This window comes from Artemia sp. Qi Xiang Cuo, chromosome 9 (assembly GCF_049724085.1).
Source record: "Artemia sp. Qi Xiang Cuo chromosome 9, ASM4972408v1, whole genome shotgun sequence".
NCBI classification, from domain to species: Eukaryota; Metazoa; Arthropoda; class Branchiopoda; order Anostraca; family Artemiidae; genus Artemia; species Artemia sp. Qi Xiang Cuo.
In genome coordinates, this window is record NC_142802.1 from 58,691,087 (window position 1) to 58,706,499 (window position 15,413).

Consider the following 15,413-nt stretch of genomic DNA (forward strand, 5'->3'; position numbering starts at 1 on the left):
TTATTTTCTTCTTCTTATATTTGTTTATTTTCTGTATTTTTCTCTCATTTATTGTTTTGTTTTAGTATGATTAAAGTGTCTTTTTTTTTCCTCTTCTCCTGTTTTATACTATGACCTTAGAGCCTCACGGAAGGGTTTCGTGTAGTTTTGGGTTTTAGCCTGCTCTTTATTGATAGATTGAAGAGGCAGCAAAATATGTATGAGACTGAACTGTTATCTGCCACAATAGAACAAATTTGAATCAAGTGCCTGCAATTCTTACAAAGTATAATTTCACATTTTGTCTATAAACACTTTCTTGGTTTTCAAAACTAAGTTACCAATTAGGGTTTTGTAGCTTATTCTCGTGGGGTTATGAACTTTGAAATACAAAATCAAACAATTTTTTATAGTAAAAAAACAATTTTCCAATATTTATTTTGCTTTTCAAAATAACTCGAAAAATCGCCAAAATTTCGTCAAATGGTCAGGTATGGTTATAGTTATTGCATTATTTGGCCAAATAATCCTTGTTGCTTTTAGGAAAATCCCATTTATATGAACCCAGGATTAGATGGAATTATGCAGCAGTATAAAGGCTACATTTGCTTGTCTCAAATACCTTATAAGTCTTTTAAATGGTAGAATAAAGAGATTTAAACTCCTCCTGATAATAGACTTTAATTGTCAAACGCTCTATACAGTGACATGGAGGTACATAGTGTGGGATATACGGGAGGAGGGAGATTATAGTTTAGCTCCTTTTTTGCAGTTTTTTTGGAAATGCTCTCTGCTGATTGAGTATATAAAAAATGAGGCCCATAGAAAACCTAGTCTTAAGTTCTGAATTTTTGGCTTTTATAATCCTTGTTCTTGAAATATTTCTTACTTTGTAAAATTTTGTGTTTTCTTCAATAATAGTGAGAAACGAGTTATAGTTTGTTAATTACGGTATTTATGAAATATTATAGATACTAGGTAGCTCGACAACTGTGTAGAGATGGTTTCTATATACGCTTCAGAAATATAAACTTTTTTCTCGCTGTAAAATAGCGAAAATTTAAAAAAAAGTGTAAAAAAAGCGTAAAAAAATCTTGAGCATGGATTAAAGAGGTTTGAGGCAATGCTACTTGTTCTTCTTTATTGATTGGGTTCTATTGTATATCTGTATTTCCAATGTGATTAGGGTGAATTAATTGTCAACTTTCAGGAGAGTTGTATAAAGTCACCATCTCTGATTCTTTCTTTACCTTCCACGATAGTTTGTACGGCTATTGTCCGAAGATATAGTGGGAGTGACATACTTTCGTCTTTTGAGTCTCGAACTGCCCAGCTGAAAGAATGGCTCTTGTTAAGACCTCAAAAAGCATATGAGTTTTGCACAATATTTGATTAATATCTCTTGAAAAAAAAATAATTAGATCATAATTGACAAATACATGAAGCAACGAGGATGACTGGTCCATTCTCAGAAGACAAATTTCCCTTGAAAAATATACTTCCATTGAATGTTTTCCTGTATTTCAATATACCATAGGGTGATTCCTTAGGATCTTTCCACAATTTAATCCGTCTCCTTTACTAAAAAGTGCGATTTTGTAGTGGTATTCCTGCTTTTGTTATATTACTCTAATTTGGCTTAAAAAGAAGAGATCCTTTTCTATACGAAAAGGATATTTGTCAATGGACTACTTACCAAATATTATTTTGACAATCAGTTGTCACGAATGATCCCACACCACTTGAGAGGGGTCTCCTTGAGAGGGCTAATGCTAAACTTGTTTAACAGGGATTTTATGCACAAAATAAGCCTCCCAATTGATGAAAGAATTTTCATCAATTGTCATTTAAAACACACTCTCCCCTCCCTCAATGGTTGGACCTCTTTGCACATATCCATGCCACGACAGCGTATCAGTATACAGGGGCGTCGTTTGGGAGGGGCAAGGGGGACAGTTGCCTCCCCAGTAATGTGAAGAAAAATTATTATATAGCCCATGCTCCTTGAATATCCGAAAGTAGACCCCTCTTGCCCCCCCCCCCCCACCCCCAATGAAAATGTTGTAGATTCGCCTCTGTCAGTATAACTGTCAAAGTTGCTATTTAAGTTTTTATTATTATTTTTTTTAGTTGACTGGAAAAATCGACATTTTGATAACCCATGACTGGCCACGTGGCATTTATAACTATGGCGACAAGAATAATCTTTTGCGGTATAAAGAATTTTTTAGGTAAGTTACTTGAAAACTATTTGAACTAATTTTTGCATCTTTTATTATTCTTTTTTATTTTTTTTTTTTTTTGCTGCTGACTGTTTCAATAGCTAAACAGTAACTTAATCATTTTTTTTTTTTTCAACTTAAGAATACATTAGTCTACATCAATTGAAATGAGCTATGTTCCTTTTTTAAAGTTTTTTATGTTACATTTGGTCTTCGTTTTTGTCATGTTTTTATTTTTGTTTTATTTTTATTTATAATAAACCTGCCATTTGTATCTACAATTTGAGTTAATTTGATATTTAAGATCTAAATATACACGAAAAGTTAATCCCTTTTATACGGATTGCACGCTTTTCCAATTTGACTTCAGAAGTTTCAAATTTGACCTGATGCTCGCTCAAAAACGTTAAATTTTTGCTGAACATTATCACAATGTTTGTCTTAAGAAGGCTAATTTGGCTTAAAAAGAAGAGATCCGATCTTATTTGTAATTCCAAACCATATATAATGTTCACTCACAAATGTTAAATGTTTGCCAAACATTATCACAACGTTCGTCTTAAGAAGAGACTTAAGAAGTCTTATTAATAATATTTAAGAAGACCTAAAGCTTAAGAAGCTTAATTTGACTTTAGAAGAAGAGATCCAATCTTATTTGCAATTCCAAATCAAATTTAATGTTTACTCACAAATGTTATGTGTATGCCAAACATTATTACAGCGTTTGTCTTAACAAGAGTTGTTACTAAGAAGAATCTTCAAGAGACTGAAGAAGACTTATTACTAATATATAAGAAGACTAATTTGGCTTAAGAAGAAGAGATCCAAATCATATTTAATGTTCATTCACAAGCGGTCAACGTTTACCAAACCTTATCACGATGTTTGTTAGCCTGTACAAATAAATTTTACGGTTGTTGAAAATGGGGGTAATAGAGGTATTTAAACACTGCACAGGGGATATTCTCTGAAATTGGTCCAAAGAACGCCTTCTGAAATTGTGCATTAAAGCTGCATTTTTTTTTAATATCCTGTTCAATGTCAGACTCCTTTACCGCGTGTATTTCTTATTTGAAACTCTATACCATATTAACTTGACTCATTGCTTTTATGTCAGTTCTGCTATTGCTATTCAGGATTATTGCTATTGTTAATCAGTTATGTTCATCTGTTCATCAATATTCTTAAAATACCTCTCTTCTAAAACCCTTTTAACTATTGCTTTACCCCTTTTTATACTGTTTATACTCTTTTGATAAAACGGTTTTTATGCCCTTTTAAATACCGTTAATCTTCTCTAAAATTTAAATACCTATCTAAGTACAAATCTGGAAGTGACCCTGCTTTGATTTAAGTATACTGTTTTAATTATACTAAATTATTCTTTGTATTAGGATTATTATTTTTAATACTCTCTACTGATTCTATCGATGTGTTTACCACTAATAAAATAAAGTGCTTTCGATCCTACATTCAAGGGCGTATCCTTTTTTTTAAGGGGGCTTATGTTTTCGGGAGGTGGTAAAAAAAGAACTTTAAAACGCATTAAATTTTTTTTTATACCTTTCATTACGTGTTTACGAGTCGAGCAAAAATGCTGGAGAGGGGCATATTTAAAGCCCCCCCCCCCCCTGGATACGGCCTTGCCTATATTAGTTTTTGTTTTGATTATACTAGTCGTAAAAATCTACTTTGTATCAGGCATATTATCAAATTAGAATCTTATTATTTTATAAAATATGTCGGTTTAATGTAACATATAAATTTAATCTGTCACTGCTAAAAATTGTATTGCCTTTGATAATTCTGCATCGTTTCTTAGAGAAGAAGTAGAACAAAACACACTGGGAAGTCGCGCTGGTGAACTGCTATTAGAAGATGTTAGACCTGCTCATTGGTTTGCTGCTCATTTGCACGTTCGTTTTACGGCCACAGTGAATCACGCAGAGGTACAGAATTTCTTTTTCGAGTTAGACCTAGCACTACAAATATGTTTATATAGATGCTTGGATAACAAACAGGCGCTTCGAAAAGCCTCTTTTTAGGCCCAGATATCCTGGGGGACTTCAGGTAAATTTTGAAAGGGTACTTTCTCCCTCCTCTCTTCCTCCTTCATATATGTAGGTAAGATTAGAAATCTTCGTGGAAAGACGGATTATGAAGGTGAGAGCAAACTACGGCATAAGATTTTTGAGTTCGCTTAATCCAATTTTATTGTTGTGATAATGAAGTCTGAAATTAGAAAGCTTTCTATTTAAGGTTTCTGTTCCCTGTTCAATTTTTAGTATGTTGTTTTTCTGCTCTCATATAATTTTCATAATCAAATGGAAGACGACAATATTGATATCATTTAATAGCTTGGATTCAATTCTATCCATCCGCCAAGTGACATTTTTGAAATTCGGTGAATATCTTTTGTTAGTTTGAAAATAAAAATATTTGAAAATCGTTGGAAAGAAAGACACTGTTTAAACAAGTTCATATGCTTCCACAAGAAGAATTATAAGCTATACCATTATTGTGGCTTGGTGAATGGATAGCTCTGGGACTAGTGAATCCAGTGCTAGTGGGACTAGTGAAGTATATTGTCCTTTTAGTGTAAGTAATAGCTGCAGGCTTGTTGCAAAAAAAGAGGGAACATAAACCTTAATTATTTCTCATTAGTCGATTAGTTTTCAACTCTTATATTTTCATCTGAAAACCTGATTAGTTTTCCACTCTATTCACTTTTTGATGATTTTCAAGTTGAAAACAATCTCAAAGTCAATTTCTTTCTGAATGCTTGTTTTCGAAAATGCCCATAGGCTCCAAAATGTCTACATGTCATTTTGACTTTATGACTATTTTTGTCGTTGACTATTTTTGTTTTCCATCACTTGATTAATTTTGGTTCAATAAAATGACTAGCTGAATTTGAGTAACTATTTGGAATTATGTCTTGATGTGTAAAGTTGCCGCATCTAAAATAGCTCTAGCTCAGTTAGAAAACCCCAAAGTAAGTTACTTTCTGAAGAAGATGAATAAAAAAAAATATTGGGATGGCTTAAATTAATGTTCAATCTTTAGTTACTCTGTCTGTTTAAATACTTACTATGTTTATTTAATTGCTTGTTTTAGAAGGGACATATACCTTAAGTGGGGATTGAGTTACATGAAGTTTGAACGAAGTGTGTAAGAACAGGAAGCAGGGAAGTTTGCTAATATTACTTCTAGTGAGGATATCCACATTGCCACTGTCACGCCTAAATATCGTATCTGATATTTTCTCACTTACAAGATGAATGCCAACAATCCTTTGCTAAGCTGCTCTCAAAGGGAGGATTTGCAGGACAATTTATGTTCAAGTCACGCTTTGATCTTCCTGGTCCACATTCCCCTACTGTTTCTGGCTTTGCAAACATCGTAGTAAATGGTTTTTGACAATTTGTACAATTGGCAATTTAATATAATTGACAATTTAATGTCAAATATTTTGACGATTCGAATATGGTTTTCGTGTGAAGATGTCAGATACATCCTTTATGAGTGTCAGCAACGATATCTTAAGCAAATTTAATTTATTTCTGGGAATTCAATATTAGTTGTAAAGCACCTTTGGCATCTATATTTGACGATTGTTTTTATGACTATTGTTAAATTTGTTGATTTATTTGATGTGTTTTAACTATTCCCAACGTACATAATGTATGGGCGCCCATAAGCTGAATTTTAAGGGAGGGGGCTTACCTGGTCTAATCTGCACTTCCAATGTTGGATATCGACCCCGGTGCATGCATCCAACGCCGCCGACGAGTGGCCCGGTAAACTTCCGCCGAAGTGTCGTAACACCGCCAGGCTGGTAGCGGCGTTCCGCTGACTTTGAATTAATTTGAACAATTCTTTATTGCGTCAACCGAAATATTGAAGCTTTCTTTTCTCGTTTGGTTAAGGATTTTGATTTTCCTGCTAAGAAATCAAGTGCAGTTTTCAAAATTAAACAAACAAGTTCGCACACAAATAGTTTGTATGAATTCCTTGTGCTTCCAGGGTGAGTTTTTATTCAGCACTAGTTCTTCAAGCACGTCCATTGAATAGACAATTGTCTGTCGAACAGACACCAGATTAAATTCCTTGTTGGAGCCTGGGATTTAAGAACTTCTCTATTGTAATACACCTTGGTATAGGTAAGAATCAATATTTCTTGAGTCCTTGCCTTAGACAAGTGTTTAAAAACTACTGAGGTTTTAATTCCCTGATACAGGTGCCTTACTTGAAACGGTAGGTTCTTTAAATTCTCAAGTTCTTAACTGTTAAATTCTGAATTTAACTTGAAGGACAATTAATGTGTTTCATTATTTGTCATAAAACCACTGGAGGTGTAGTTACTAGGAGCAGACTAGGTGTCTAACTATAGAACGGGGATCTTTAAGACATCGACAGAAATGAATGGGAAGGAAACTACAAATGTAGGTCTCCCTAATCACTATATCAATAGGTATATCTGTTATACCACTGGAAAATTAATTCTTTTCTACTAAATCTGTCTAAATTTTCTCAATAAGGATTTTATTAGTTTGAGTATTTCATTCCATATGCAATGGTAACTATTTTGAATGCACAGACAGTTAATAGTAGAAACCTAATTGTAATTGCGAATTTTTAGCTTGACTCTAATCTTGGAAAATAGGCTACTGCCCAATCTTGAACAAAGGATCTTAAAATTGAAGTATCTCAATCATGGACAGCTTCTATCACTGAGATGTGATGTGGAAAAGAGTAATCACATTTAAATAGACTTGGCTATAAGATTGTAGTCAGCCAATCCCAACTATCGACATCAGGTCCAAGATTAAGAACCTGCTGTCCTTGTTTAGGGAAGATACATTTTAGTCAAAACATTTTTTCAAGATCACATACTGTTCAAGTATTGGGGATTTTTGTTCTAGATCTTTTTTCATGTAGTAGATATGATCTGGCTGTTCCAGCGACTTTCACACATTACATCTCCCACCACTCATAGTCATCACACTGACTTCTGCAGTAGGTTCTACCTTCTCCGTAATGGCCCTCATAGATCATCTTTACAAAGTTGCCAACTGCAAACCAAATCTAAACTAAGTTCACATTCCTTTTCGCTATCTTGCCCAAGAGAACTGTCTGAGTTGCCATCAACAGTCACTGTCTAAACCTTTCCAGTTTCATTCTCACCCTCAGTGCTGTCTTCTCACCTAATCTCTTCACAGCCTGCTTCTTTGTTTTTCTTGCTTTTGTTGCTTCAGTTTCTTCTTTTCCACTCCTTCTTTGTCTTCCTTGTGGCAAAGGCAGCTTCAATCTTGGCTTTCACTGATGTATCATTGAGCACTGTTGTTCTGCCCTTCTTTCTTCCTTGAAGCATTTGTTTTCTTGGTGGTGCTGGGATGTGGTTGTTCTTGTTCAAGTGTGACCATCCTATTTCATAATGGCTGCAAAATCGCAGGGCTTACTGAAAGCATTGGATGAGAGGATGGCGGTGCAGGTAGGGATGGGGTTGGAGTTAGAACCTTTAATGATCACGGCAATTTGCCACCAGCTTCATGGGTTAAAAAACATTTGGTTGGTCTGTATTTAAGAGCACAGATCTTTATTATCAAAACCATCTAGATTGAAAGGGGATATACCTTCCAAATCCCTTCTGGATGTTTGATAGTATTAAAACTAAGGGGAAAGATTTTTCCTACCAACCCAGCTGTGACGTAAATGGTGACAATTCTTCTCGATGGTGACGGTTGCTGGATGAAAGAAATAGTACCAATTTTGATAATTAACTTTGTTAGGAATACATAGCTGTTAGATATTTCAACTATTATGCAAGGGTTCTGAAACGCCACAGCCATTTTGTTTCTACCAGATTTCTACTTCTCTTGATGAATAACGAAGAAGACCAGCGTCCCAGGCAGTGACTCGCGAATTTTCTAACTCACAAATAGGCCCAAATCTGATGTTAATTAAAGCTGAGAATTGAGAAGGACGGATCAAAACAAACAATTTTGTGGTCAATAATAATGGCGCCAGCGGCGCGCTGCTGCTGCTATTTTTTGCCCTCACCGCCGCCGACATTCCCTTATTGCACTGCACCGGGGTCTAGTTGTATAATAGAAATGTCAAAACAAAATAAAACATATATGACTTCGTCATTCGGCCAGGGGGGCTGGCACCCCCTCTGCCCCCGCTTATGGGCGTCCATGATATAAGGTCTGAAATATATAAATATTAAAAGTACTGCATTTCAGTTATGTGTCTAACCCTCCCTCCTCATTATGACATTTAAACTTCCTTAATTTCAGGACAAATTTAAACTAGGGATTTTCATATTAATCTTTTTAAACTTTGTAACTTTGTTTCCGTGGAACCTGGAAGGGACAGTATTGCTGATTTTTGGTACCTTAAAGATACTTCCATGTTCCACGCAAACCTGGCGTTACATGCCTCCAAAGAAGTTTACTTTCGTAGCTGAGATAGTTTTTTATTGCTACTTGTTTATACTACGATTTCCATTTAATTTTTTACTACTGGGAACTTTACAAGCTCCAGCGCAACTTTTCCTCTCCGTTTTACATTCTTCATACCAGATAAAAGCTTAGGATTTTTATCTCTTACTGTTCCCAAGCTATACACCAATGATATGGAAACAAAAATTAAAAAGTAGTAAGGGCTGCTCTGCAACATAAATAAGTAAATAAATAATGATTTTATTTTCAAACGCCATAAAACGGTCATGCCGATCAGCAGCAGTTCTTGTCATAATAAGACACTAAACATATATAAAACATATGAAAATCACAGCCATAGCCATTGTCATGCAAAATTCTACATTGATTTTAAATATCACAAATGAATAAAAAGTCAAACGAATAAAAAGAATAAAAGAATAATGAACTAAAGAAAATAAATATATAGAATTATTGACGAGTGGGTGGAGAATTAAAAAACTTGACGAAGGAGGGAACAAAACCGCTTGCATACCGCATATGCAGTGCTGGTACCGGCTGAATTTTCGGAACCGGTTGGGCTACATGTCGTGAGAGTCTTTAGCGCGAAGGCAGATGCTTAGGGGGAGGATTTCACGAAGCCGCGGATTTACCAAAATACCGACACCAAATTTAAAACATAATTCGTCACGGCGTGTCGAAAGAGTATTAAGTGGAAATTGTCTTAAAAGGGAGCAATAAGGGACTTTGGGAGATTTTGACACTACCAGAAGAGCTCGGTACTGGATCCTTTCCAGGCGGTTCTTCTGGTCCTAAGTCAGGCCGTAGTGCCAAACGGGACAGGTATATTCTACCAGCGGTTTGACAAATGTAAGAAAAATACACAATAGGTGGGGGGCTGGGACACTATGAAGGAAAGGATACCCAGGTTTGCCCTCTCCTGTGTCTGTTTTTTCCACTTCAGGTCATGTGTGAGATAAACTCCCAAGAATTTGATATCCATGATGCCTGAAACATTCTGTAAAGCAAGGAATGAACTATCCCTCAAAAAAGAAAAAGTTAATACGAGCGATTTTTCACGATTGACGATCTTTTTGCCCTCCTCAGCTTGGCGTGATAAACTCGCCATTATTCTATCTGCCTCGCTTGAAATACTCTTTTCATCTAGCTCCAGTAGGTATAGATCATCAACGAACTTAAAGCGATTTGACTCATCATTTGCCAACTCATTTACCATCAGTAAAAAAAGTAGAGGGCCTAAAATTGTTCCCTTGGGAACTCCACAGTAAATTGGCTGGGGATCACAATAGACTGAGTTATACTTAGTTTTTTTACTTCTTCCTGAAAGAAAACTTGCAACTATTCTTATCAAATATACATCAACATTAAAATTTGTCCATAGATTGCGGATAAGGGTTCTATGGCAAATCAGGTCAAATGCCTTTCTTTAGGTCAATCGTGATGAGGTTTACCCAGCATTCAGGTTCATCTAGATACTTTAAAATCTTATCAAGCAAACTAACTAAATAATAGCTTGTCGAACTCTTGGGAATATTACCGAATTGTTGAGGGTCAATTTTATGCAGAATAGAAGTTTTCAGCCACCCAGCGATGAAACTTTCATAAATCTTGGTAAAAATCGATGTCATCGTAATATGCCGCACACCAGTAAAATCGCAATGGGCTCCTTTTTTGGGAATAGGGGTTACGAATCCCTTTTTCCAATTTTGCGGCTACTGACCTGACATTGTAATCTTGTTGAATATTAAAGTTAACGGAGCACTCAAAAATTCAAGAAAAGCCTTAATGAGGTCAACAGGAATATCGAGTGGTGTAATACTGGTCCTCTTCAGTTTCATTAATTTGAGGCGGACTCGGGATTCTATGATGATTGGAAAATCTATAAGGTCTAGAGATGGACACGGAAAATCCTCCGAGCTTAGTGGTAGAAGTGACTGAACAATCGCTGCCAGGTGAGTGTTTAGGCGATCTGCAGTTTCTTTGTCCGGCTCATCATAGGCAAAATCCAGTCCAATCTGGGTTTTACCTGTCATTTGCTTTATCCTTTTGTACCAGTGTCCAGGCTTAGAATCCAATAAATGAGATACTTCCTTTGGGTAGTACAATGCCGCTGCCTGGCGAGTCATTCCTCTGATTTTATTCTTCAGGTTAGTAGCTTCTTTATGTTTCTTGTTCCTGGAAAGTTGTCTCGTTTTCCTGCTTAGTGCTTGGATTTCATTTGTAACGTATGGATGATCTGCTGAAAAATGTTTGTTAACTTTTTCAGGAAAATAGAAATGGTGCTTGCTGAGAAGTTTTCTTGAAAGTTGTGGCCATTTCATCAGCATTAGCCGTAGAAATTATACCGTCCCATTTTTCAGTCGTGAGCCAATTGCCGAAGCCAAACAATCCGCTGTTTGTGATTGGCGAACTTGTTGTTTCTGTAGTGTACGTGACCCGGACTTTGCTTATGGGGTATAGCTCAAGGGCGAAGTGGTATCTCCCTCCTATTGGGGGGCCTGGGGAGGGCTTCCTGTACAATCGAGACATGATAGTAGCTATGCGGTATAAATGTGACGAGGTATAACATGAATGAATGCGAATGTTACGAGATATAACATGAATGTGACGAGGTATAACAATGATTCCGAGCATTTTGAGGTGAAGAATTGCAGGCGAAATTTCCTCAGCCCTCTTCAGCCTTCTTCAGGTTACAGATGTACAAAGTAAATGTTCTCAAACGATCTGACTACTCATTTATAATTTACATATTATCAAAAAAACTTCGATTTTGCATAGAAAATTAAAAATTCAGATGTTTAAATTTTAAGTGTGTCATGTGTGCTCAGGTGTGCTATGTAATAAAAAATAAGGCTTTTTTGATGCTTAAGACTAGTATTGTCTTCCAAAGCTTGGTTGGTATGTATTAGTCATCTCATAAATATGGCTTTCGCGTAATTTCTGTTGTTTTCTGTTTGCAAGAATGTATTTAAAATAAATGTTCTAAAATGGATGGTCATGTTCAATTAGTTTACACTTGACACAGGTTTTTGTAAATATATTCTTTAATTTTTTTTTTTAGAAAGACGGAAAACCGGCAAGCGTGACTCGGTTTTTAGCTTTGGATAAATGTTTGCCAAAACGGAAATTTTTGGAAATAATGGATTTTCCAGATGGTTATTCCAATAAGAATTATCTTGATTACGATGAAGAATGGTTAGCCGTATTGAAATCGACTAATCATCTCTTGTCAGTTGTTAACTCGACTCAACATATGCCTGGTCCTGGCTATAGTGGAAGGTAACTTTATATCTTCATATTTTTTAAATTTATCTATTATTGAATAAAATTACATTATTTTCACACTTAATTTACTATGTTTATTATCCATCCTATTTATAATTTATTAAATTAATTTATCATATTTTCATATTTATTTATTAATTTAATTTTTCTTTTTTCTCTTGAATTACCAAGGACAGTGAAATTGGACTCTGATTCTTTGAATTGGCTAAGTGGAAACTGACACGGTCATATATCTTGAAAATTAGAAAAATCGAAATTCAATTTTTGACGAAATAAGACCTCCCTGTACAAATGTATAGTTTTTGGTAGTACAAGGTGCTAACTTAAAAAACTTACATAGGTAAAAATCAGTAAATAGAAAGGTCTGTTGGTGAATGACTCACTTTTATGGTTGTTAGGTATTTGGTTTTAATTATTACAAATTTTGGCTTCTATTTAATTTCATTCATTTTTTAATTTTTTGTTTTTTTTCATTGTTTTTTTTTTCACATTGGCTTTTCGCGTTTGTTTTGTTTGTTTTTTCTTCGGCACTTTCCTTGAATATATTTTTACGTTTCGCGCTTAAGAAGAGAGGTGTTTATCCTCTCGAAATATTCGCTTTGTTTTTGTTTTTTCAGTATTGTCGTTTGGCCTTTAAAAACCCCATTTTTGATTGTTTTTCTTTCTTTGCGATAAAAATATATTGCATCAAACACCTTAAGAACGATCTTTTCTTTGAATTTGTAGTTGACTTTGGGAATCAACAGATTGTTAATGTTAGAATTTCTATGATCAAAAGAAAAAGAACATTTTTAAAAGAAGAAGGAGAATATTTCTTTTATTCGTCTTCTTCAGAAAGTCACTTCCTTTGGGGTTTTATAACTCTGCTTGAGCTATCTTAGATGCGGCAATGTCATACATCAAGACAGAATTCCTAATTGTTACTCAAATTCAGCTAGTATTTTTATTGAACTAAAATCGCAAGGCTGTAGTCAGGATTTTTCTTTGGGAAGGGGGGGGGGGTGTTAAGAAAAAACATAAAAAACGTATCAACATGTGTTTATATGCATTTTGTTACGTATACTACGAGTCGGGCAAAAATTTCTGGTGGGGGGGGTTACCCCCTCCCCCCTATATATGATGTTGACTTCAAGAATCAAACCACTATAGGATTCTTGTTTTCAGAGCCGTATATATATATATATATGTATATATATATATATATATATATATATATATATATATATATATATATATATATATATATATATATATATATATATATATATATATATATATATATATATATATATATATATATATATATATATATATATATATATATATATATATATATATTATATATATATATATATATCGTATATTTTATTATATTATCATTCTCAACATTTAATCGGCGTCGTAGATGCAATTCTGGTCTATATCATAGATAAATTTCCATAGTGTATCATTATTTAGTTGTGTCATTGATCTCTATAATATATATTAAAAGATCTTGATTAAGACGAAGGAGCCAATAACGAAAAGGATCTCAATTTCTAGATAGCTCTTTTTATGTTAAGATTATCTTCCCTCTTTCTTGTATTATGAATTTTTAAATTAGAAGTATATTGGTGTTATTTAAGTACTGTATAGCTATCAGATTCAAGAAAATGTTGGCTGTCTTGTAACTCATTTCTTGTATTTCCACCTTTAATACCATCTTGTTCAAATATCCATTCTGTCTATATGAAACGATCCTTTGTAATCATGGGAAGCGTCTTTACTTTCAAAGAATAGGTTTGAATCGTATATATCGTTTTTTTCGTATATTTTTATTTTATTTTTTATTGCTGTTCTTTGAAACATGGGAATGTGCAGGGTTTTTTTTTTTCTTTTTTTTACTTTAAATCTCAGTTTGATCTCAGAACGTGTAGTTCATATAAGTTCCCAATAGGTTGGATGTCTGACGAATTAGGGAGTTGGAATGTAACAATTATGGAGAAACTCAACATGTTGCAATCTAGAATAAAATTATAGAATTTACGTGTCAAAAAGATTATAAGTGGTAATTTTATCAAAGGTTCAGAAGTTATGGATTTAAGACAATTCATGGCTGGAGCATCAGATTCAATCTAGTAAAGAATGAACTCTACTCTATAGTAACCGAAATTTAAAATTGTGTTTTGAAAAACTGTCAGGTGAAGAATTATCGTCATTTACAGTTGATTCAGGAATGGTAACTACTATTTTGATTAAACTTAATGGTAAAAATTTATGGCGAAGTCAAATTTTGTGGGAATTTTTAAAAATAGCCTAAAACTCAACAAAAATGGCGTCGGGTGGAAGGGAAAACTGCACCATTGGAATCACCATAGCCGAAAATCCCATATAGTTGATCTGAAACCACTTGAAAAAGTGGTTTCAGATTTTCTCAGTTAAAAACGTGCTTTCAGGTTCCTCTGTTAAAAACCTATGTTTCCATTTAACGTTTGTCGTTTCCCATGGATTTTGACAACTTTCAGATATAAGTTTTATTTGCATGAAGAAACGACAAAATAGATACACCAAAGACAGTTTTTTATGGATCCCCTTTTTTAGAAAGAGCCCTATAAAGGTTTTTCCCGAAAAGCACCACTAAGACGTTAGCTTGAGCTTTTTACCAAGCATGGTTGAGATCTAACAATCCCTCTCAATAGATGTCCTGCTGAAAGGGTGGACATCCGCCCCCCTCCATATGTGGAGTGGTTAGCTTATGTATGTAGACATTAAAAGCTAAACTAGAAAAATAAGTTTTATCTTCCATCAAGCTTGGAGCGCTGAGGAGGGGATGACCCCTTTCATATACGGAATAATTTCTGTTCGTTTTAAGTTATAATGTCGCTCCTTACTTTCAGTTAAAACAAAAATTGTGTTTTTTTATTTAATTACGAAAAGATCGAGAAAGGCAAAGCAAAAATTTGTGATACCGGTAAAAGCCGGTCTGAATTTTTACTAAATCGCTATTATTAGAAAGACTTCTTAAAAAAAACATTAGATATTAGAAAAAATATCGGTATAAAAAGCAAGGAATGGTCACAAAAGGTGGAGTGTAGTTTAGATAAAGCTCGTCTTTTATAAAGGCTTTGGTTTCTAACGGTTTTCGAATATCCTAGCTTAAGTTCCATTTTAACATCCCTAAGAACCTGAGACCGGAAACTCTCCAATATACTTTAACTCCTCAATAATTCAGTCCAATACCAGTAAATAGACACATATAGCACATGGTTATGTGTTATTGTGAAGAACTGAAGGTACTTAGAAGGGAAATTTTTGGGACGGATGTTATGGATGGAAGGTGTTTGGAAAATAAAATAGGAAGTAGTTGCAAAGTGGATTTTAGAAAATTGCGAAATTTTGTGAGTTTGGGGATTAGACATAGGGAGGGTTTTCTATCGTAGTGTTATTTTCAAAAGTGTTTGAACTTATTATTATGTTTTAT

General features: G+C 34.4%; 1 protein-coding gene across 1 annotated transcript in view; it reads left to right on the forward strand.

Annotated features, from left to right (window-relative positions):
- ldbr (lariat debranching enzyme) overlaps positions 1 to 15,413 on the forward strand; it is a 56,926-nt gene that overhangs the window by 13,504 nt on the left and 28,009 nt on the right. Inside the window, exons 3-5 of the mRNA XM_089094120.1 lie at positions 2,110 to 2,210; positions 4,024 to 4,150; positions 11,730 to 11,947. Coding sequence (XP_088950246.1) covers positions 2,110 to 2,210; positions 4,024 to 4,150; positions 11,730 to 11,947 — 446 coding nt within the window. The remainder of the gene's footprint in view (positions 1 to 2,109; positions 2,211 to 4,023; positions 4,151 to 11,729; positions 11,948 to 15,413) is intronic.